At 35.7% G+C, this 22,306-nt stretch overlaps 2 protein-coding genes across 2 annotated transcripts; one reads left to right on the top strand and one right to left on the bottom strand.

The window, feature by feature from the left end:
- Positions 1-9,020: 9,020 nt before the first annotated feature.
- LOC125838306 (uncharacterized) lies at positions 9,021-15,767 on the top strand. The gene is made up of 5 exons (XM_049517393.1): positions 9,021-9,235; positions 10,216-10,319; positions 10,657-10,833; positions 12,366-14,230; positions 15,513-15,767. The coding sequence occupies exons 1-5, from the start codon at positions 9,093-9,095 to the stop codon at positions 15,660-15,662; spliced, it is 2,439 nt and encodes an 812-aa protein (XP_049373350.1). The 5' UTR covers positions 9,021-9,092; the 3' UTR covers positions 15,663-15,767.
- A 2,730-nt stretch (positions 15,768-18,497) lies between these two features.
- LOC125838016 (uncharacterized) lies at positions 18,498-21,643 on the bottom strand. The gene is made up of 5 exons (XM_049517100.1): positions 21,502-21,643; positions 20,537-21,110; positions 19,551-19,957; positions 19,290-19,388; positions 18,498-18,847 (listed from the first exon to the last, which is right to left on the bottom strand). Exons 1-5 carry the CDS (start codon positions 21,630-21,632, stop codon positions 18,634-18,636), a joined length of 1,425 nt encoding a protein of 474 aa, XP_049373057.1. The 5' UTR covers positions 21,633-21,643; the 3' UTR covers positions 18,498-18,633.
- Between the last annotated feature and the right edge of the window lie 663 nt (positions 21,644-22,306).

Here is a 22,306-nt window from a genome sequence, read left to right as displayed (position 1 = left end):
GTCCGCATATTTCAGTTAGATACCTTAACTTAGGCTAGTACCTATTGAACACTTTAATCTTAATAATATTATACATATTTAACACAAAATGAAAATCAGTTGAAACACAAAAGTGTGTATTTCTCAAACACAAATACATAGCTAATGAACCAATGAAATCATGACACGTGGAAATTGACCCAAAAGAAAATTTAAAACTTTATTTACACAATTCAAACAACATTTAAAAAAAACAAAAAAAATATTTTAAATCAACCCATGCCATGCCCACGCCCCGAGCCTACACCCTGGACTTGGCCGAAACTCGAGAACCATTACTAGTCCCTAAGCGAACCCTTGGCCTGACTGACTACTTAGCGGAAGACTTACTCAAGCAAAATGGGAACTCCAAATGCAAAAATTAACTCAAAATATCTCAATAATAACTCAACTCAGTAAATGTCTCGAAATGCTTAAATAAACATAATTAAGTAACTCAAAGTCTCAAAACATCAATAAGGGAAGTAGTGGGAGACTCCTCAACTTCTAACTATTTATAAAACCTCTAATACTACGATAGTTATTGGGACAGGACCCTCGACAACTTAACAAAGAAGAAATGATAATGTGAAGCCCTCTGAAAAGCAAGGAGGCTCACTAAAGCTACCTGGAGTGCAACTGGTATCAATAAAGCTCCGATTGATGAACTTGAACACCTGTATCTACATCATAAATAAGATGCAGGTCGAATGACGTCAGTACATTGAATGTACGAGCATGCAGGGGAAACTGAAACATAGATAACTGAACTGATAACATGGGGTGACAATACTTACCTCAACTCAACTCCAATATGACAACAATAATAAGAGATGCAATAATAAAAGCTTTTAAAATAGTAGATATCAACTCAAAATGTATAAAAATACAACTCAAAAGTCTTTTCTATGATGATTGCATAACTTTTTACGCATTGCTATGATAACTCCTTACGCATTGCTATCATACTTGGTACATTCTTTGTACTAACGCATACTCTTGCCTACATTGTTTCACTAATGTAGGGTCCGACGCTCCTATTCCGCATCCTCGTGGCTAGCGATCACATTAGTAGCTTTTGAAGATTGGTGAGTCCTTATGTTCCGAAGATCGAACCATTTATTCTTATTGTCTTTACTTTTACATATTGTATGTGATGTATGGGTTACGTCCCAATCACTCTTGATGGACTAGATGGCCTTGAGACAATGTTAGACTTCCGCTTCGTTTTCTTGTCAAACATCTATGATATAAACTGTCTTTTGAACTCTTTAATTCTATTATCTTATATGATGTATGCTAAGTGGCGTGTGTAGGGCCTCTCGGGGTATTATACGTCATGTCACGTCTAGGGTGTACTTTGAGTCGTGACAAATTCAAATACTAATCCAAGTTTAAACATCATAGAGTAGCTCGTTAAATCTTGAATCAAGTCTAAGTGAGAAAACTTTTCATCAAGTCATGATCCCTTAAGCATGAGAAAAAACCTTTCACAATTCACTGATACTTATCTTAAATCAACGTAGATCATAAATCATTTCTTTTCATAAATCATGTATAAGTTTTATGAAAAGGTCATTTATTGATTCATATCTTCTTAATAAATTCATGTAAATTAAGGTCCATAGTCAAAATCATGATCAATGCATGGGTTCATATGGAATTGATTGGAAAACATATAATTGAATCTAACTAGTGGTGACAAATGGGCGAGTTGAGTCAAATTTCGGCAAGTTGAAGATGGGTCAACATAAAATGGGTAATAATTCAACCCATCCATATTTGATATGGGTAAAAATGGATTGGATAACAAATGAGTTGGGTAAAATACTAGTTTACCCATATTTTCATGAGTAAATAGTACTTTACTTTAGAATTCAACATGGAGAAAATATTTTAGTCTTTTTTTAGATGAAAAATGTTGAAAATACTTCATTTAGTTTTATTATATTATATCATAAAAGTAAAAAAAAAAAATCATGTAACTTTTCATTATAAAATAAATTTATGTAATAACAAGGGGAAAATATTTTTAATTTCAAAGTAAATCAATATTTGCATTTTAGGACTAAAGCATGCTTAATGTACTTTAAGCAATGTCAATACTAATACATGATTTGCTTATTTTACACTATTATTTATTATCCAATATAAAATTAAACAAATAAAAAAAATATAATTATAATTAACAAAAGTACATTTAAAATATATATTTTTGGAGGGCCAAAGACTGCACCTTTTCAATTATAGAGAAAAATAATTAGTTCTATAGAAGAACATAAAAAGGAAGAGAAGTTACAATATTTTTAGTGATATCATGAATTTTGAGTGAATAAACCTTAGAAGCTTAACCCATTTGGCTAATCCATATTTTACCCATTGTTTAATGGGTTGATTATGGCTATCAACCCATATTTTACCCATGTAAAAAATCACTCACCCAACCCATTAAAATATGGGCGGGTTGGACATGGGCTCATTTTACCGGCACTAAATCTAACTAATCATATTATGATCAAAATCAAATAATTGAATCCATACACATAGAACCCATGAGGAATTGGATGAAAACCTAACCAATTGAATTGAAATTAAATTGGAGAATTGAAGAATCTTTAGGGACTCAATGGGTGAATGGATGAAGCCCTAACCAATGATGAAGAAAAGATACTTGAACTTGAAGAACCCTAACTTTTTCTTCCTTGATCTAGAGAGAGAATTTTGGAGAAAACCTTGGAGAGAATTTATGAATTTGATTGAATGAGGGAGTTAGAGAAATTTTTAAGGGTGAAAGGTAGTTATATGGCTTAGAATTAGGGTAAAAACAACGCAATATAGGCATTAACTACATAGGAAAAGACCCAAATACCTTTTTAAAATAACTGTCGGACAAACCTACGATTGTGACCTGCAGTCCGTAGAAATTTCTATGGTCCGTCTTGGTCAACTGTAAAACCAATTTCAAAAACTCATTCAATTATTTCCCACGAGACCATTCTACGGTCCATCAAAATTCTTAGGTTCGTAGATGTCACGACCCGAGAGCACCCTCAAGTCGCGACACGTCGTACTCGACCTCTCGGAGGTCTAATACAAGCCTCTTAGCATTCATTCATCGCATAGACACTAAAAACCATAAGAAATTTAGAACTTTCTTCACACACGAAGAATACTTTCATTAATAAGCAAGCGGAAGACTTTTAAAACATCTAACTTTACAATATATATGTCTCATAAACCATCTAATACTTTGGAGTACAACATAGGGACTAAGCCCATACAAGACTTAAACAAAAATACTAGAAATACATCAAAAGGAACATGTAGGGTATTGTCCTCGAATCTATGAGCACTCACCAAGCCTTCATCTTCAACACTTAGAAACCTATCAAGTAGCCATGACAGGTCACCATCTCCCAATCCCTACACTTTAGTAAAAAAAAAAAAGGAAAGCAAGGGGTTAGCACAATTAAGTACTAAGTATGGAGACCATGCAAAAACATGCACAACGGACATTTACAAGGAATGTATGCTTTCATATCATTTTGATAAAACCTCCACTTCACAAGTATAAGAGACATAATACAAGTCAACATTCATATATAAGACCATAGCCAACCATACACATACTCAACATATATCCATATACAACCCATGCTTAACTTTAAAAGAACACATGCCATTTCATTGCCGAAAGCCTTTTAGTCAACAAGTACAGATTTTTAGACGGGCATCTTAGAATAAGAAAGGATTGTTCCTGATCCGGAATTTGCAACACAACATAAGTAGAAGCATGCTATGCTAGCATAGAATAGTTGTACCGAGTGAAAACTTCTTTTCTTAGGATGAACAGTATAAAGAAGTGACCACCCATACAACCTCTTCAAGCACACTTAAGTGTTCCTCAAGATTACCTTAGATAAGGACATTTCCTTTACAACATAACATCAATAGACCAACATTCTTTAAGAAACCATTTAGGAGACATTCAAGCACATAAGGGGACTTTCACATAATAGTCGTTAGACTTAGGGAACTAACTTTAGTATCTTCTAGGCCTACTTGTTCCATGTATAGGTAGCATCTCATACTACTACCTACACTTTGTAGAACCTATCCAATACTAGAGTGCACATCCCATATGATGGGAATAGGCATAACCGACATAGACCATACTATCTACGTATGGAATCCGGAGTCTATTCTACTCCGTGGAGGTTGTTCTACTTGCTAAGGGTAGAACTAGTAAGCAACCCATGTAGGCACATGGTTTAGGGGATGTCCAAGGAAGTTCATTATGCCTAATCTCATACTCAACTAGGCCACCTTCCTAACCATATCCACTCGGTGCTAGCCTTATTTCCCATAGAGTATTCAATCACATATGTACTTAGAGAGGGTTCCTTTTCAAGTTCAACCAACTCATAGTACCTCTTCCCAAGAAGGGCCCCATTTCTTAGTCATAGCCAATCAAGGTTCATAAGGATAACTCATTTAACTTTCTTAGATAAGGATCCTCATGCCGTTCCAGCTCCATCAATCTCTAAGTCTATTATTTCACTCAAGAAGGGAACATCGCCCTAAGGCCCATCTTTCAAGGTTATCGATTTACTTAGAAAAGCTAGACTTATGAAAGAGCACCATTTCTTAGTTCTGTCGATTCAAGTCTTGGCCTAGAATTTCTCTTTTAGCATTTATAGAAAGGGGACCATTTCTTAATTAGTTCTTGCCCACTTCACACATTCATGCATTCAAGATTTTAAGTAACAAGAAGAGACACTTTAGTCTACTAATCAAGTCACAACACTATCATCTGAGGACACTTCATAATCCAACATCATCACATATATACATCATGAGAAATCATACTTTAGATCACAATGCTATCCACTTTACATAGGATCGTCACAAGATCGCATAAACTCATTCACATCATATCTTCACATATAGCTTCACATAAAACTTTACATATAGCTTCATATAGAACTTTACATATAACTTCATTTATATATATATATATATAAAATAACACAACAATACAACAATACTCATATAATGCCCTCCATGGCCACAATCATAATTCAAAAGCAACAAGCAACACTTCCACCAAAGGTTGATCCAACCTAAGAAGCAATTATAGAAATATTAAGAGATCAAACCATCTTACCACCTTTCAAAGGCCATAAGCCACAATACTCAGTTCCATGCCAATTATACAATATTCATCAAGTTAGGTCAACTTACCCTCTTTCCATAGCTATCTTAATCATCCTCATATTCCAACAATTAATCAATACAATAACAATGATAATAACAACATTCAACTATACAAGCTAAGCTAAACAATATCCAATAACCAATATAAAGGCTAAATCCTAATTTATGACCATTCAAGGCTACTACCTCACATTATACAATTCAATAACAATTCAACATAGCTAAGATCATATAAGAACAGCCCACATCAAACCACTCAATAATCCTTCATCAATTACTCAAAATCAATAGGCACACTTTAGGCCAAATTTAGAGAATTTGAGAAGACATGGGTTCATGAAGATTTCTTTCTTAAAACCATCAATAATCATTAATAACAACATAAAACATCATTTAAAATCAATTAATGCAAGAACCCATGCTAGAACTGAAATTAGGTTTGTTTTGAGTTTTCGAACAACTTTTGAAATCTTTTGAATTGACTCTTTGATTGAAGAAGGAATCAAAGATGAAGAGTCCCCACACCTTAATCTTCAAGAACCAAACGAAATTGAAGAAGAAACACCATGAAACCGTCAACCCTAGCTTGACTTAACCTTGAGCTCCAAAGGAGTTTCTAGAGAGAAGACTTTGGGAGAGAAAGGAAATAGGGTTTTGATTTGGGGTCTAAAGAGAGTAAATGACTTGTTCAAAGACTTAAAACCTCATATATTTATCATATAAACCATTTAAAATCAACCCCAAATAATAAACAGTTAAAACAAAATTACTTAAAAACCCCTCACTAGGGCATCCCCGTCAGGGACCAAGGAAGACTTTACGGACCGTGAAGGGGGACCACGGCCCGTGAAGGTGCCCGTGGTCCCTAGGCAGTAGCTCCCCTAAGGTTTGCCAACCTCCAAACGGCCAAGGAAACTCTAAGGCCATCTCTACGGACCGTCATCATCACCACAACCCGTCAAACGGGTTGTGAAGAATTTCCAGCCTGACAGTGCTTCACTATTTTGGGCATAACCTTTTACTCCGAGATCGGAATTAGGCAAACTCGATGGCGTTGGAAAGGGGACTCAAAGATCTTTAATTGGATAGGTAATGGACCACCTAATTCGTTTTGAGCTATGAGATACGACCATTTGAAATTGGCCCTCACTTACTTAGGTAGACTTCTGGACAACAGCAAAATGCCAATTGACGGCCACCATCCACGGACCGTGGATGGATTGACGGCCCATCCTGGCTGCTCGTCAAAAGGTTCAGAGAGGGTGTTGGGGAGGCTTTGGTGAGGAGACTAAGTCTCAACTCACGAAGCCAATCCACACCCCGTCATTGGGGCTCGTGGATGGCTGCTGTTTTTTTGACAGCTTTTAGGTCAACGCTTGAGTCCTCTTCAAGGACCCTTAGGGTGGTCCTTTGGGAGACGTACCCGCACGTTTAAACCCCGAAACCCATGTTCAAACCCCTAGGGTCATCCCCACATGCTTCACACCAACACACACTGATTTAGACCATAAACACCACATGACCAACCATCAAAACACATGAGAGGCTCTAGTTCACCTAGTTCATTTTTTAGGGTCGTCACAGTAGACTATATCCGTAGAACTCAACTTTCACTCTAAAATTTCACCAAATCTGGAACATTTCTACAATCCGGAGAACTAATTATGACACGTCAAAACCTTCCCTAGAACTGAGGTCCTAAAACAAATATCTAAATCAATACCTGTCAAACTTCCTACGATTCGTCTTGTTCGTCTGTAGGTCTAATTTCAGAAACTTAATTTTTCAAAAACTTATCTCCAAGTCTACGACTCCCTTCATACGGTCCGTAGTTTGAACTCGTAGAAACTTGTTTCAGTCAAATTTTTTCCATTTCCCTTTTTCTTTTGACTTTTCAACTTTTGAGGTATTACATAATGAGACAGCACTGATGTAGGAAAGCTTCACATACCATGGATGTGTTGAAACAAGAAGGGGTCTCCACTGTGAAAAAGCTGATTAAACAAGTTGACTCCCTCAAAGTCGGAGCTATATCCTCCAACACTAAGCTTGTTGTTTCTATCCAGACTTCCTACTCCGACTTCTCAAAAAATGTGGAGCGTTCCTACAATACCTTATGTAGAAATGTTCTCAGCACTCTTCATTACTTCCGCGATGATTGTTAATCTTCTTCATTCTTTATTTTTTTGTCCATTTAAGACAATATTCTCTTTGGGTCTGTCGCCATGTTTATTACTCTATAATTCGGGGTTTATATGTCCTCTTAAAATGCTCTGCTGCCTATCTAACCTACTATCTACATATTATCTATGTTTTTCTTAATAGGTTTATGTGTGTTTCTATTCTCTTTGTATATGTTTTTTTTATCATGCCAAAGAGGAAGAAATCTAGCACAAATTCATATCAAATTATAGAAAAGGGGAGCTTCACACTTAAAAAGAATTGTCTCTCTAGAGCTTTAGTCTCTTTCATTTATGTATTAATTATCACTATCAAAAAGGGGAGATTGTTAACCCTATGTGATTCATATTAGTTTTAATAACGACTATTAACCTAAAATGTCCCCACAGGAAAAGAAGAACGCAAGATACAAGGATGATTCAAAAGGATAAGAAGCACGTCAGTTACAACGACGATTACAAAGGAAAGAAAATAAATCAAAAATAATAGAAACCTAATCAGGGAAGTAAATCATGGACTAATCAAATCAGTCAAAGATCAACTCATCCATCCAGATGAGTAAATAATGATAAAAGCAAGGAATAATCAAGGAAGAAATCATTATGATTTCACCAAGAAATCCGCAAACCAAGATTAGAGGAGACGATCATAAAATCAAAACACAAGAAAGGAAATGCCACAACGGAAAAGAAGAAGATATGAGAGAAAATTAACTAGAATATCAAGAAAAGAAAAATCTTATTGCACGCATGAACATATTTGATATGGACATGCAATCCGCAATTATTCTCAATCAAGGAATCATTACAAATTTTTGATTGAATGAAACACATTTGGATTTTCCTTTTGGAGTATAAAACAATTATAAGAAGTTTGCGCATTTCACTTGAACTTATGTACTATCTTTCTTTTATCCTTCATAAAAAACATTGTACTCTGTCAGTCCACAATTGTAATGGGGAAGAAAGGAGAAAGAAGAGATAAATGTGACTTATACAAATAGAGGTTATGTCTATAAAGTAAATCTAATAGAAGTCAAGAACCACAAATATTGTAACCACAAGTCTACGAGAAGTTCTAAAAAAAACCCTTATAATGCAAGGGGACTGGATTAGGAACCACTCTTTATCATTTACTTTTGTGCTTTATATTTGCTTATCGTCTGTCATACTAACCCGCAGAAAAATCGATAAGTAATTGACTAAGGAAGAGTTTTTTAATTCATCCCATCTTAACTTTCAACTCTTTGTGGAAGTAAGCTTCTACTATTTTGTTACACACACATCCAATGTTTGAAAAAAATAAGTTGATGCCAGCAAAAAAAAAGAAAAAGAAAATACAATTCAAGAAAGTTGGCAAAAGAAATAGGATTTTATCTTATTTTAAACCCAAATTGGAAAATATGGGACTATTTTGGCTTTTTTCTTAAAAAAGAAAACAAAATTATTCAAGGAAGTTTGCTTCTGCCCCGGCAAGCACATTATATTTTTCTCCAATGTCATCTACTGTTTCTTTGCTTTTCTGCCTTTCTGCTTCACATATTATCTTTTCCTTCACACATTTCCTTGTTTCTTTTTCAATTTATCTTGGCAAATCAATGAGGGTCTTGAGCAAATGAATATGTAGTTTGATTCTGGTTGCTGCATCTTTGATATAGAAGAACGGGGAAGGAAGCTATGTCGACTACATTGCCTCAAGAAGCTCGACGTTGTGGAGATCTGAGGGGGGTGCAATGGCGTATTGATTTGGGTATTTTGCCTTCTTCCCTCGATTCATCCATCCATGATCTTCGCCGCGTCACAGCCGATTGCCGTAGGAGGTATAAAAATTGAAAACTTTGCAATTTTCTTAATCCGGTCAATTTATGTTTTTTCCTCTTCTTTGTTTCCTGAGTAGGCGTCCGCGTTAGTTTGGATGTGATTTGGTTGAAGGTTAAAAGAAAATATTATTTGAAGTTTAGAGTACAAAAAGGGTGTTTGGATTATTTCACTCGAATTACTCCTCAAACTTCAATTTCTCTATTTCAAGTTTGAAGTTGAAATAACAACCATATTGTAAAATATAAACTGTAATAATCTTCAAAAATTGTGTAATTGTTTCATTTATTGATATTTTGGTAATACTGAACAGCCATGTGTTGCTTCCCAGAGGCGAATCTAGGATTTTTCGAACATGGGTGCACCAAGTAAAATATATTGAAGTGAGAATTGATCCTTAATCCTCAAGGTCAAAAGCTCAACATTTAACCATGTGGACCGTTTAGACTTTTTGTAGTACGGGTGCAAGAATATAATATTATACAAAATCTTAAAAAATATACATATAAAATATCTAATTTTACGAAGAGAGCACGGGTGCGATTGCCCTTTTTTTTGGCTCTAAATTCGCCACGGTTGCTTCCTTACCTTAAATGGAAAACAAACTTAACAGTCATGTGTTTTTGGGTCTTTCCCTAAATCAGATTGTGCTAAGTTAGGTGACTTAACAACCACAGATAAGTAATGCTGTTTCACATGTTAGGTTGCCGAGTTGCTCATTTCCAAAAAACTTCAGCTGAGAAAGCTCGTTTTTCTCTAGTATATCTTGGTGATAGGTATTGTTTACAGATTTGGAATTTTCGGCATCAAGTTCAGTGACAAAACAAAATCTACTGATGTAGTCTGTTTGAGCATGTTGCTTATTCTAAATTTTGTTCTAATGGGTATCCCAGCATATGTTTTTAATTTTGTTACATGAAGCATTCTGGTTATAAAGATTAGCTTATGCATCTTTTAAGGTGTTGTTTTTGCTATACTTCAGGTATGCTTCTTTGAGGCGGCAGCTTTTAATTGATCCACATGTTCCGAAAGATGGAAGTAATTCTCCTGATTTTGTCATGGACAATCCACTCTCACAAAATCCAGGTAACACACCTTATAAAGTGATCTTCTCCCTTTTCCATATGTCCATGATGAAAATAATTCACTTTGAGCACCTTTATGCATTTTACCTGTATCTTATTTTTTTACTAGAATAATCTTTAATCTTATCATCCCTTTGGACATTTTTATTCACTACTGCAACTTGAAATGGTTCTTCCATTGAGCTTTGTTTCTAAATCCTGCTTCTCAATTAATCCGTCCTATTTCAGTTCCTTGGTTTAGAATTCAATCAGCCCTACTTCTGCCATTTGGGAAAAGACACTTTGGTGAGTCAGTAGCTTGTGGTGACATATGCACTAATTGTGGGTTTTTCCTGCAGATAGCATGTGGAGTCGCTTCTTCAGGAATGCTGAATTGGAGAGAATGGTTGATCAGGATCTCTCTCGTCTATATCCTGAGCATGGTAGCTACTTTCAAACACCTGGTTGTCAAGCCACATTGAGAAGAATATTGTTGCTTTGGTGCCTTAGACATCCAGAGTTCGGCTACAGGCAAGGTGAATATAGTATTTCATGCCGTTTGTAGCTCTGTTTCCTTTTGATTAGGTGCCTTTACTTGTTTCTGTTGTCGTGCATGAAAGAATCTTTTTTTGATAAGTTGCTTAAAAAAATTGTGTTGTAATTAGTCAATGGAGGTCAAAGTCTTTCAAATTACATGCATGTTCTAAATCTTAGCCCATACACAAAATTTCCCATTATCAATCAAGACTCTGTTCTCTATTAGTTTGTCACAGATAGGAAAAAGAAAAAGTGACATCCTTTATGGTGTGTCTTTATCCAATGTTCTATGTTGTGTGCTGCTCCCTTTAATTTACATTTTGTGTAGCACCGTGTGATGCCTAATAGCCCATTTTGTCTTAAAGTGATTGCGTCGCTCTAACCTCTGTTTTTAAAGCTTTTTCCCGGGCGCTTCTTTGGGTGAGGGACATAAAACATACTGCTGGAGGCCGCAAGGTTCGCTGGAGGAACATCCCAAGTTTTTGGCGAGGCCAGAGGGGATTCTCCAATTCACATCACAAATAAGACAAATGAAATCATAAATCTCAGTATTTTCAGCCTCCAACTTAATCTTCCATAAAATTTACTGAACATTAGCCTTCTAAATATTGTTTCTCCATTAACCATCTCGGATTGATGGTTCAGTATCTTTAGTTTGTAATCGACTATAATTCTAATTCGAGTTACTGGTGGGAAAGAAAACAAGAGAGAGAAAGATGAGAACTTGAAGTGCAAGGTCGCCCAAGAAGAAGAAGTAGTCGTGTTGGGGTGGGGCGGAAATTAGCTGATTCAGAGTTGACGATAGAACATTCTCTGAAGAGTTAAAAGAGTAAATTCTAGAAAATACTAATAATGACGCTGGTAGATGAAATGAATTATTTATCTTCTCTTCTCATTGGGTACTATTCCTTACATGTAAAGACTTTTTAAAATAAAAAATCAATAAACGGACAATTGATGGTTGTAGATGAAAATGGGCTTGGGTGCCATTCTAAACAAAAAAAAATTGAACAAGAATCTTCTTGTTAAAAATAAAATGAACATAGATATTGAACCAAAATATAATTCTATAAATAGTATTCAAACCCTAGCAATCATGTGTCAAATATTAAAAACCTCTTATGTACACGTGCACAAGTAAAACTTTTGAGAGAATGGCTCCTTTAATCTTTTATATATGTGCATTTTTCTGTTTGAAATAGGCAAAAAGAAATAGTTTCATGGGGCTTACACTCCGCATCTTGAGACATACTCCTTGCCTCGTGATAGAGAAAACACTTTGGCGGATCCCTTCACCTTTTAAGCGCTGACGCTGAAAAAGCTCCCCTCTTTTTCTACTCGCTTCGATCTGCTTAATCTAACATAACCTTGGAGTCCACATTAGCGACCATGCCATGTGTTTTTTTTTTGTTTTTTTTGGGGGGGAAAGAAGGTATATATGTCGTGACTCATGTGCCTTCTATTCTTGTGATAATTGATCTTTTTTTGTCCTCTGAGTAAGATGATAAACCATTCTGCTTTTGGTTTGCAGGGATGCATGAACTGTTGGCCCCACTTCTCTATGTTCTTCAAGCCGATATTGAGCAGCTTACTGAAGTGAGGAATCTTTATGAAGATCATTTTGCTGACAAATTTGATGGTTTTTCATTTCATGAAAATGATTTTACATATAAATTTGATTTCCGAAAATTTTCAGAATCTGAGGAAGAAGAAAATAGATCTGAAAGCAGTCCACTGAAAATTACTAGTTTAACTGAACTAGATCCCAAGATACAATGCATTGTTTTGTTGAGTGATGCTTACGGTACTGAAGGTGAGCTTGGTATTCTTTTGTCTGAGAAGTTTAAGGAACATGATGCATACTGTATGTTTGATGCTTTGATGAATGGGGCTAGCGGTGCAGTTGCTATGGCAGAGTTTTTCTCCCATTCACCATATGGTACTCCTCATGCTGGCCTTCCCCCTGTCATTGAAGCTTCAGCAGCACTTTACCATTTGCTTTCACTTATTGATTCCTCTCTCCACAGCCACCTTGTCGAGCTAGGGGTTGAACCACAGTACTTTGCACTTCGTTGGTTACGAGTACTATTTGGGCGTGAATTTGCACTTGAAGACCTATTGATAATCTGGGATGAAATATTTGCATGTGAAAACAAGAAGTTGGTGAAATCTTCTGAAATTGCTGCTCAGTCCAGCTGCAGTGTCTTGAATTCAAACAGAGGAGCATTCATCTCAGCTTATGCAGTTACTATGATACTTCACTTGAGACCTTCACTACTTGCCACTGAAAATGCTACTGTGTGCCTTCAAAGATTGCTAAATTTTCCAGATGACGCAATTGTAGAAAAACTGATAGAAAAGGCAAAATCCATGCAGGCTTTGGCAATGGAGGCCAACAATTCAACTCCCTTAGTTGGCCAAGGTGGAGACTATGGTAGAAGTAAGTCAAAAGTTGCGAGAGGTCATAGCCATTCAATTGATTTAAGCTCCCAAAGGACTCCTCTATATTTGGTAACAGAAAGCTATTGGGAAGAAAAGTGGAGAGTTGTACACAAAGAAGAAGAGCACAAGCAAAATTGCATACAGAAACAAACTTCAAAGCAAAGAAAAGGTTGGTCTGAGAAATTTAGATTGCATCTTAGTAGAACCGAGTCTGTTCCATCGCCATCTAAGATTAATAATGGAAGAAAAGGTCCCAAGTTATCGGTTAGGAAAAATTTATTGAAAGATTTGCCTCAGCAACTTTGTTTGGATGAAAATGTAAATAATCATATTGGTGATGATAATGTACCGGAGAAAAATCCAGTTGAGGTAAATGTACAAGATGGTGACAATAGAGATGATTTGACTTGCGCACCTGAGCAAACGTGGTCAAGCAGAAATGCTGCTAGTGTACAGAATGCTTCTATTTTCTCAGATCCCCCAAGTCCTATACATGCTGGTGATCCTGAAAATAGATCTGAGAGTAGTGTTGCATCAAACTCATATGCAGATGAAACTAATGTTGATGCCAATAGAGGTGAGGTGTCTGGAACCAATCTGGGAAACTCACCTCCCCGAATTTTGGATCCACCACAGCAGGCCTGTTTAAAATCTGAACCTAACGATGCATCTGGAGGTAAATATACAACAGGCTTGAAGGAGCGGGGATCTGTTTCTGGTAAATTTCAGAGGTTATGGAAATTTGGACGAAATGCTGATGAGGAAACGTCTGAAAGAAGTGGTCTGTGTGATTCCATAAAAGCTTGCAATGGTGGGAATAATCTGACCACTCCAGCTGATTCTTCTACAGCTGATGCATCTCAAAACTATGAAGTAATCAAAGAGGAAACTGTAGACCAGAATCTTATAGCTACATTGAGAAATCTTGGACAGTCTATGCACGAGAATATCCTGGTTAGAGTGCTTTACTTTGTTACTTTATATGTAGTTATCTTATTGAATATTGGAATAAAATGATTCCAAATAGGGAAAATGAATCATGACGATTCATTCAGTTGACCTCCACTAGCTTGGGATTCAAGTGAAGTTGTTATTTTTGTATATACTAGTCTCATATAAGTCACTCAATTCCCCTTATTTGGTTCTAGAACAGTCTCCCTTGAGAAGTAATTTTTAAGGAACTTGTTTTCCTAGAGAAAATGTTCTCCAAAAATTTTGACCAATCAAATATGGGGAAAATGGAAACATGTTTTCCTCCATACTGAACACACCTTTAGTTAATAAATAATTTATCCATCCTTTTGATGGTTAGCACTCTCTAATTTTGTTGGAACATTCTTAACAAAATTTAATAAAGTTACCTATGTGGATTTAGCTCTTATAATTTTCTCAAGACATTCTGGAGCTTCAATTACGAAGTTGAACGAATTATATAATTTTTCTGTATAGGAATTTTACTAATTTCTTCTATTTTAGTCAGACTTCGTCTTTCCAAATTTGTGTATTTCATCTTAGCATGATCTCTTTGTTCTTTTATCTTCTCCATTTCCCTTTATATTTTCCTTTTTGTGAAGTAAAGATGTTTTAAGATTCTATCTGATTATTGATTTTGCTTCTAAAAAATAGAAATTTAGAGATGGACCTGCAAACTCAATATCAATGAGGCATGCATGCCTATTAGTTTCACAAAAGAATTTTGTCCGGCACCTCCATATAGCAAGCTTTTCAAAGGGATAGGAGCGATGTGGTATATTAATGGGCTTGATATGTATTTGCACTCTGGTTATCTATCAGATAGAACTAGATTGGTTGTGTAATACAATTAATACTGGATTGTACAGACCTTTCATTTATTGCTTTAATAATAAAATAGTCAACGGGATAAAACTCATTAACCGTGTTTTTAAAAAAAAGAAGAAGATTAGAACTGGATTATTATTTTATATTTTGCAAAGTTAGTGGAACATGCACAAGGAAGCAAACACATGCACTCTCTATATGTAGTTGTCTTTGTGGATGAACTAGTCCAAATGTATGGAAATAGTTATGATAAATTTCTTGCCCAGTTTAAATGTTTTTGTGATTTCAATTTTCAATTGTTAGCAAGACCTGCAGCGCGTTGACTTGGTTCCCGTTCCTACTTAAAAGATTATTGTATTTAGTCTAATAGCGGAAACCTGGTTCAATAGTTTATGTGGTCTATTTTTCATTCATTTATTGCTGTTCTTTTTTCCAGGTGATCGAGTCTGAGTTCCTGCAAGATCAGGGTCATGTTGGGACCTTCAAACACGTCTCTAAGAATGATTTGGCTGGTCAAAGTCAAGGAACAGCCATTACAGCTCTTGAGGAGCTTCGGAAAATCAGCAACCTCTTATCAGAGATGTAAGGAGGGAATAGTCTGTCCAAAATGTATATAGGTTAATATTATTAGTGTAATTTTTTTTATAATGCTTCAGTGCCTCTCTAAACTTGTCCCCATATCCCAACTATACACTTACGAGTCGTTTGGTGTGACTTGTGAGTTATAAGGTATAATAATCCTAGGGATACATTTTATCCTGCGTTTGGTCGGAGTTTTTAGACAGTTGATTATTTATCTCATAATTTATACCTTAGTGATGGGATACCTCATGGTGAAATAACCTATCCTAGGATAATATAACTTGTTTCCAACCAAACAACCCCTTAAACTTTGCAGGACCTATTACTCCCATTAATGTTCCAACTGTATGTCCTAACACCCTGAGACCCAGCAGTGGTAAACAAGCGCTGGCACGTCTTTAACCAGTCTTTGTTTCCAATTTTTTCACATCTCGTAAGATCTCAGTTCTCTTCCGTATATGATTTTGTGTTGTGTTGCATCTCTCTGAAGTCTTAATAGTTAGCATAGGTGAATGGCGATGAAATTTGTATGATTCTGGAAATTCCAAAGTCCGACTTATTAAAGGCCAAACCCATCGGTGGCCTCCTAAATTTGGCACGAAGTTTCACTTAGACACCTCAACTGGACAATGTTCATTTTAGATACCTCATGTAGGATCCCATTGTGTCAGTTTGACACTTTTTTGACAATCCACTAAAATTACAATGTGCGTGTAACACACTCGCAAATAATATAATATAATGGTTAATTAAGGAAAGACACATGATATTTGAGTACAAAATAATACTTTAAAAATACATTATAAGGAAAACTTAATTTCCAGCCAAAAATAATACTTAGTAAATAAAAGCATTTAGTTTCTAAAACCCCACCAAACTATCCCACCCCTTCTTCCTCATTCTTCCAAACTTTTCCGGCGCCTCCTCTTTACCCCTAATTTCTTCTTTTGCTTTTTTTTCTTTTTGGGGTTTTTATTAAATTCAGATTTCCATTTTTTTTGTTGTAGATTTAATTTGTATATTATCAATTTCATGCTTTTTAATTGTGTATCTAATATTACAATGCCTCCAAAAGGAATAAAACTATAAAAGGAGCACATATACGAATGCTATGTATTATTTGTATGTTGTAGTCCCTCCCGTTTAGAATGAATATCTGCATATATGAACTTGATGGGTGTGATAGATGTACAATGGTGTGTAGCACTGAACTTGAAAGATTGCAATAAAAGTTGTAATTGTTGGATCTAAAGAATAAGAATGAGAAGATGACGATGGTTGTGGTGATTTTCGGAGCTGAAAAAATTAAAAAAATTATTTGATTGTATTAATAGCGATGGTGACAGCGGTAGTGAATGGATGGTGTGTGGTGGAGGAGAGAATGAGGAAGAGGAATAGTTTTGACCTTTTAAATATTATTTTTTTGGCCTGAAAAAGAGCCCCTTCATGCGCTGATTTTGGGTGCATTACACTTACAATGTTATGTCAGCGAAAAGTATCAAAATGATATAGTGGGATCCTACCTGAGGTGTCTAAAATGAACATTAGCTAGTTGAAGTGTCTAAGTGAAATTTTGTACCAAATTTAGGGGGCTACCAACGGGTTTGGCCTTTTTTAGTTGACCAATTTTCTTCATCCAATGACAGTGTGGACGACAATAATGCTCTGCAATGCTTTTCATGGCGTATCTGCTTCACTAATGCCACTTTACTTCAACTTTCACCTCTGTGGCAGCCAAAAATGCTGAGAAATTATTCATATCCAGCAAGTTGACACTACTTTTATCGCATACCCTGAATTCTGTGGCATTGCTACATAGACCCTAAGGTCACTTGAATACCTTTAACAAAATTTCTAGCTTTGTCGTTGAGTCCATTGGCTGTCATTCAACTTCAACAGTGCCACTAAGGGCATTGTAAGCAAACATGTTTCTTTTATTAACTTTTCCCAATCATCAGACACAGAAGGAAACATATTAGTCTCAATGTGTGGCAACCCAATTTTACCTTAGCCGTGATGACATCTAACCATTCTCATGTCGGGTCAACAGTTCGATGAAATATAAACACAAGAAGCGTTAAGTAGGTCTAATAGGATAATAAAGTATGAGAAATATAGCACAAGTTTAAACCATAATCCAATACCTATTGTATCACAAGTCATGAGTGACAAAAGATCTAAGGGTACAAATGTCAAAAAGAGAAGTATATCATGTGAGATAGTAATGCTACAACAATTAAATATATACAATGCATGACTTAACAGTTAAACCACGTAATTAGACATACATGAAATCTATAATGATAAATGCACAGATACTGATGCTATGACAATTAACAAGGTATACAACGTGACGACATTACACCCCATGTATATTAACTTGTTATCCGCATATATACTCGTCATCTTATATATACAATACACCCATATACATAGTATTTGTGTAACACTGTAAATTTGAAAAAAATAATCTCATTGAGGTCAAAATCTTAACTTAATCTGAGCAGAGCCTTAATACCATTATAATACTAGAAATGGATCTTAACTTTCCAATCAGTGTCTACACTACTTCCATGTAGTACAATATGTTCACTTGAAAGAGGAAGCAAGATAACCGTAGTGTTGTCAACTGATAAAAGCCTTCCAATAACATATACAGTGTGTAAAAGGGTTTCAGAGTCCCAACATTCAACACAAGGGTTTTGGGTAAGTGGTGCTGAATATAGCTTTAAAGATAGTCTTGGAAACACCAGGTAATTGCAAACCAAGAAAATACGACCAATGATGATTTGGTCAATACACTAAAAACTGCTTCAGTTACATAATTAACAGTTATTAAACAGTGAACAACAACAAGATTCCACAAAAACCTAAAGGTAAATCATTTCTTGTCCTTTCACAAAAACATTAGCCAGACGGGAAATTGCAGCTCTGCCTCCATGATCACAATTTGGCTAGGATCTATTGGCACCAACTTAAGATGCTGTCCAGATATATACCTGCCCACCACTTGTAGCCCCTGCAAGCATTCCAACCTCTTTTTGATGTGCGTCAAAACGGCATGGAATAGCAGTCATGTGCTCGCTTCTTAAGGTAAAATCAAGTTTCTTGTCAGCTACTGAGATTACATCAACTCCTCTTTCCATATTACCAATGTAGATGTAGGAATCATCCCAACCCCATATTCCTCTGCTTCCCCAAGTAAACATATACAGAAAATAATGTTGTTAGTCTATGATGACTGAGCATGCGCAAGTGACAAGTCTAGTGTAAATATTGGCCATATTAACTTCTGGAAATATGCACACAAACAACTGCCTAATCTAACCCAGTACAAAATTGAACAGATCACAAGTAAACATCTTTTTTATGCTCAAGGTATTATCTCAAAAAGGAGGAATAAGTTTTTAGTAATTCTGTCCCATAAACTAGATGCTCAAAGGAGAAGAATTGATATACATTATAGCAAATTATCTCAATGTCACATCAATACAAAAAGTAGAATAACTATGCACAATAGCTTCTGCACAGTAACAAAAAAAACATCACCACATTTAAAGATTAGGGGAGCCGGTAATGTAACTCATATAAATTAAAATGAAAAAAATTGTTATTAAGGGACTAGCTATACCTGAATGAGGAAATCCATCTGTTTGTGTGATTATAATGGGAGATCATAGATGTATCTTCATAATTAGCGCCACTCAACACACCAACATTATTATCAATACTGCACGAACCGAAATAACAAGAAAAAGAATTAGCCATGCTAACATCTACTATAGAGCTGATGATAAAAGTAATCAAGTAAGGCGCTTAAAATTTATGATATAAAGCGTTCAGTTTTCTCAACTAACCACAATATAACCTATAAGAATGGCAACGTAAATACCTTGTTGTGGCAAGAAACCTTCCTGAATGTGAAAAGTAAGCCGAGTGTACTGCTCTTTTGTGGAAGACAGTTTGTAAAGATTTTGGTTTATGTGCACCAACTTTTCTCAAATCCCAAATGCATGCACTACCATCTGTAGAACTAGTAGCCATAATATTACAGTTTTCAGAGGTAAAATCTATTGTGTTGATCCTATCTTCATGCAAATTCCACAATGCTGAAGATTTTCCTGCCCTTAGATCCCAAATACCAAGTCCCCCCTTGCCTTCACCATAATATATGGACTTCATATCATGTGGTCTCTGTGATATGGAAAATATGGGATGTTCACTCATATATGCCAAATCAAACATTTCCTTTTCAATGTCCATTACCCTAATAAATCCACCATAGCAAGAAGTGATCATCTGCAAAAAGAAAGGCAAGATTAATTCACACACACATATCAAGAGTTATTTGTCACTCATGACGCCTTATCCAAACCTGTAAAACCAAAATGCCTATTAGTCAAGAATCTCTTACCATATTTTTCCTCTTAACAGTATTTGGTCAGCATTCTAAAAATCTCATCCTAGCATAATCCAGGAAAGCAAGAGAGTAATTAAAGATAATCATATAAAAACGAGCAATAAAAAAGTAAAATGCATTATTGCATAATCCACATCATAGAATACCAACATAAACTTGTAAAGGTACTAAATACAGTTTGAACACAGATGCAGTTTTCTAAGTTTGTTTCCTTTCTAAAGCATGCAGTTCCACCAAATATGGCTAGCCATATGAAAAGAAAAGGTCAATGTAAGAAGTAAAGGTATCAACTTTTGTTAGCACATATGTTATAATCACTGTATCTGGAAAGAATAAACTCCTTTTATCTTTTTTTCATCAAAAAAGATAACTGTATCTAGAAAGAAATGGCCATCCAAGTAAGAAAATTACATGACTGCTAGCAGTTTATAACACTCTTGAAACAAAATTAACCATACCTTTGACACAGAAAAAGGGTCCACAAGTATTCCTGAAACTGGTCCCGAATGAGGACGGTACAAAAAGATCACATCTCCATCCTCCTGTGGAGCATCAACATTCCAGAAACCTATATTGCCATATTTGTTCCCTACAGCAACCATTCGAACATTGTTGGTGGGAAAAAAACGCACATTTAATATTCTTCCTGGCACAATCCGTGCTATGTTGTCTGGTTCCAACCTCAATGATTCCAAATTAACTGTACCAGAAGCCTTTCCTTTCTCTATCCTGTCACCTAAAACACAATTTTTATCCATGCTCTCATCGTCAAAACCCTTAATTGTTTCAATCAATTTCTTATTTGGGATGTCAATGTCGCCATTATATGCATCTCTCATACTTATGGGAATAGGTTCTGAAGGTGACTTTTTGTCTGTAGGTTGTGAGTTGTCATCAAAATTATCTTTTGGCCCACTGGCGGTAGAAGAATCCGGTGGAATACCTTGACTCCTGAGAGACCGTCGCAGCACAACCGGTGAGTTAGACTTTTGTTTCTTCTGTGGACTTCGCTGATATGATTTGCCTTGAGCTCTGCCATGTCAAACAAATGGCTAATTTACTTACACTCACAAATAAAACTATTCATACATTAAAACAAACTAACATTACACATATGTTTGCTTTTAACTTATTCAGAAGGGTACAAAATTCACAAGAACAACATATTGACTCCTCTGACAGATAACCATGAACATGGTATTCCTTCCATCCACTTTTCAAATGCTGATGGTAATTCATTTGTAGTTTAACAATAATTTTGGGAATAATTCTACAACATTTAACATATTATTTCAACTTGTTGCCGGAAAATAAAAAAATATATTGAATCAGCAAACTCCGGCCGGCGGCTTCTGATCTGAAGGTATTGAAAGAGTAGAGTAGAGTGGTTTAGAAGAGATTTGAAACAAAAAAATAGGGCTACCTTGGACGCTTTGTTACTGCAGAAAGTTGAGAAATTCGGGACTGAATCTGAAGGGAGGCAAGCATTTCTTCATTGCGCTTTATATTCTCAATCCTCCGCCGTTCGTAATCCGTCAATTTCTTCGCCGCCATTGCAATTTTGGAACTTCAATATTCACAATTATTTTTTGGGAAAGGCAACATTATATATTTACGCTGCCGCCACAAATAAAATGGCGGGAAATAATCTCTAAATCTACGTGGTCCATTTCTTGCCATGGATTTTCTCTAAGTTGTGGCACTATGCCCCAAGAAAAGTCTTAATTAATCAAACCACTTTTCCTCCCTTGTGCATTCTGTAATCAGTAGGGTGGATCCCAGCCTTAAATATTCATGAAATTATTTTTTTGGGATTACCACAATACTTTATACTTTCTCTTTTCATATTAGTAATGGATTATTTTTATGAGAAAGTCATAAAGTCACCCTTGAATTTGTCAGAAAAAGTCATTATATGTTTAAACTATCATGATGATCTATTACATATTTTTATTATTCAAAAATGATTTATTTACCCTTAATCTGACGTGGTAATATTTTTTTTTCATAAAGACGTTTGGCACTAAATAAAGTAAACAAAAATCAAAATTATCTTTCTATTACCACCCTACCCCCCACCCCTAATCCCACGCCTCTTCTTCTTCCTCACGAGCAACCCGTCTTCTACTTTATTTTATTTTTCATAACCGCTTCTGGGTGATTATGGGTGACTCTCTTGTGGTGAGGGTGCATGTTTAATGAAGGGTACGTGATTTATACAATTTTTT

Source organism: Solanum verrucosum, unplaced genomic scaffold, assembly GCF_900185275.1.
Source record: "Solanum verrucosum unplaced genomic scaffold, falcon-dt-bn FXZP01001022.1, whole genome shotgun sequence".
Taxonomy (NCBI): domain Eukaryota; kingdom Viridiplantae; phylum Streptophyta; class Magnoliopsida; order Solanales; family Solanaceae; genus Solanum; species Solanum verrucosum.
The sequence above is the reverse complement of the archived record's forward strand: the minus strand, read 5'-3'. Positions and strand labels throughout refer to the sequence as shown.